The 775-nt window shown below is 38.7% G+C and overlaps 1 protein-coding gene across 1 annotated transcript in view; it reads right to left on the reverse strand.

Annotated features, from left to right (window-relative positions):
* Nucleotides 1-476: 476 nt before the first annotated feature.
* LOC107576694 (uncharacterized) overlaps nt 477-775 on the reverse strand; it is a gene marked incomplete at its 3' end in the record, with an annotated part of 14,610 nt that continues 14,311 nt past the window's right edge. The window contains exon 12 of the mRNA XM_016262837.1: nt 477-608. Within this exon, the coding sequence (XP_016118323.1) occupies nt 477-608 (132 nt within the window). The remainder of the gene's footprint in view (nt 609-775) is intronic.

Genomic DNA, 775 nt, shown 5'->3' on the forward strand with positions numbered 1-775 from the left:
TTCAAATAGTTGCATCTCGGTCAAATATTGTCCTATCCTAACAAGGCATACATCAATGGAAAGCTTATTTATTCAGCGCTCAAATATATCTCAACTCCTATTTGTTAGCAGAGGCTGTGATGTCACACTTATCACCAAGTTAGTCCCATTTCTTTAACAAACAAGTTGAATACACCTGACTATTTTAATGTACATAAACGATTAAGAGTTGTCCGTTTTTCTTACATGTTCAATGAAAGTGCTATGATTTAGTTTGAAACAACAAACTAATCCCGCAAGTGCCTTTGCAACACAATGGTGATAAGCTCATATGATCAGAACCTACCGGCTCAGATCAGACATTATTTCCATGTATGTTTCTGACAAGAGGATAAGAATACTGTCAATTCTCTACCTTCGATGGGTGACCACTTAGTGCTCCGTAAAGGATCAGGTATGACCATATGGCCATTTCTTGTATCAAATTCTTGTGTTACATCAGGGGCGTGGCCTGACGTGAGAATTCTGAGATAAGATCTGAACTGTTGAGGTGCGAGACGGGAGGCGAGGCACATGGCACCGGGCATTGGTGATAACATATGGCAGACTGCACCAGTGTAGTCACCATCCTAAACACACAAACATAACACTCAAAAAGGGGCATTTTCACGATCATTAACTTTTCCATTAATTGATTATATACAAAAAATTATGCATCATTTCAGAGTTTTGAACCTGGGGTCCACAACCACCGCATTTCCTCTTTTTTTAAGAGGGGAATATATATATATATATA

Source organism: Sinocyclocheilus grahami, unplaced genomic scaffold (genome assembly GCF_001515645.1).
Source record: "Sinocyclocheilus grahami isolate Dianchi unplaced genomic scaffold, SAMN03320097.WGS_v1.1 scaffold4168.1, whole genome shotgun sequence".
Classification (NCBI taxonomy): Eukaryota; Metazoa; Chordata; class Actinopteri; order Cypriniformes; family Cyprinidae; genus Sinocyclocheilus; species Sinocyclocheilus grahami.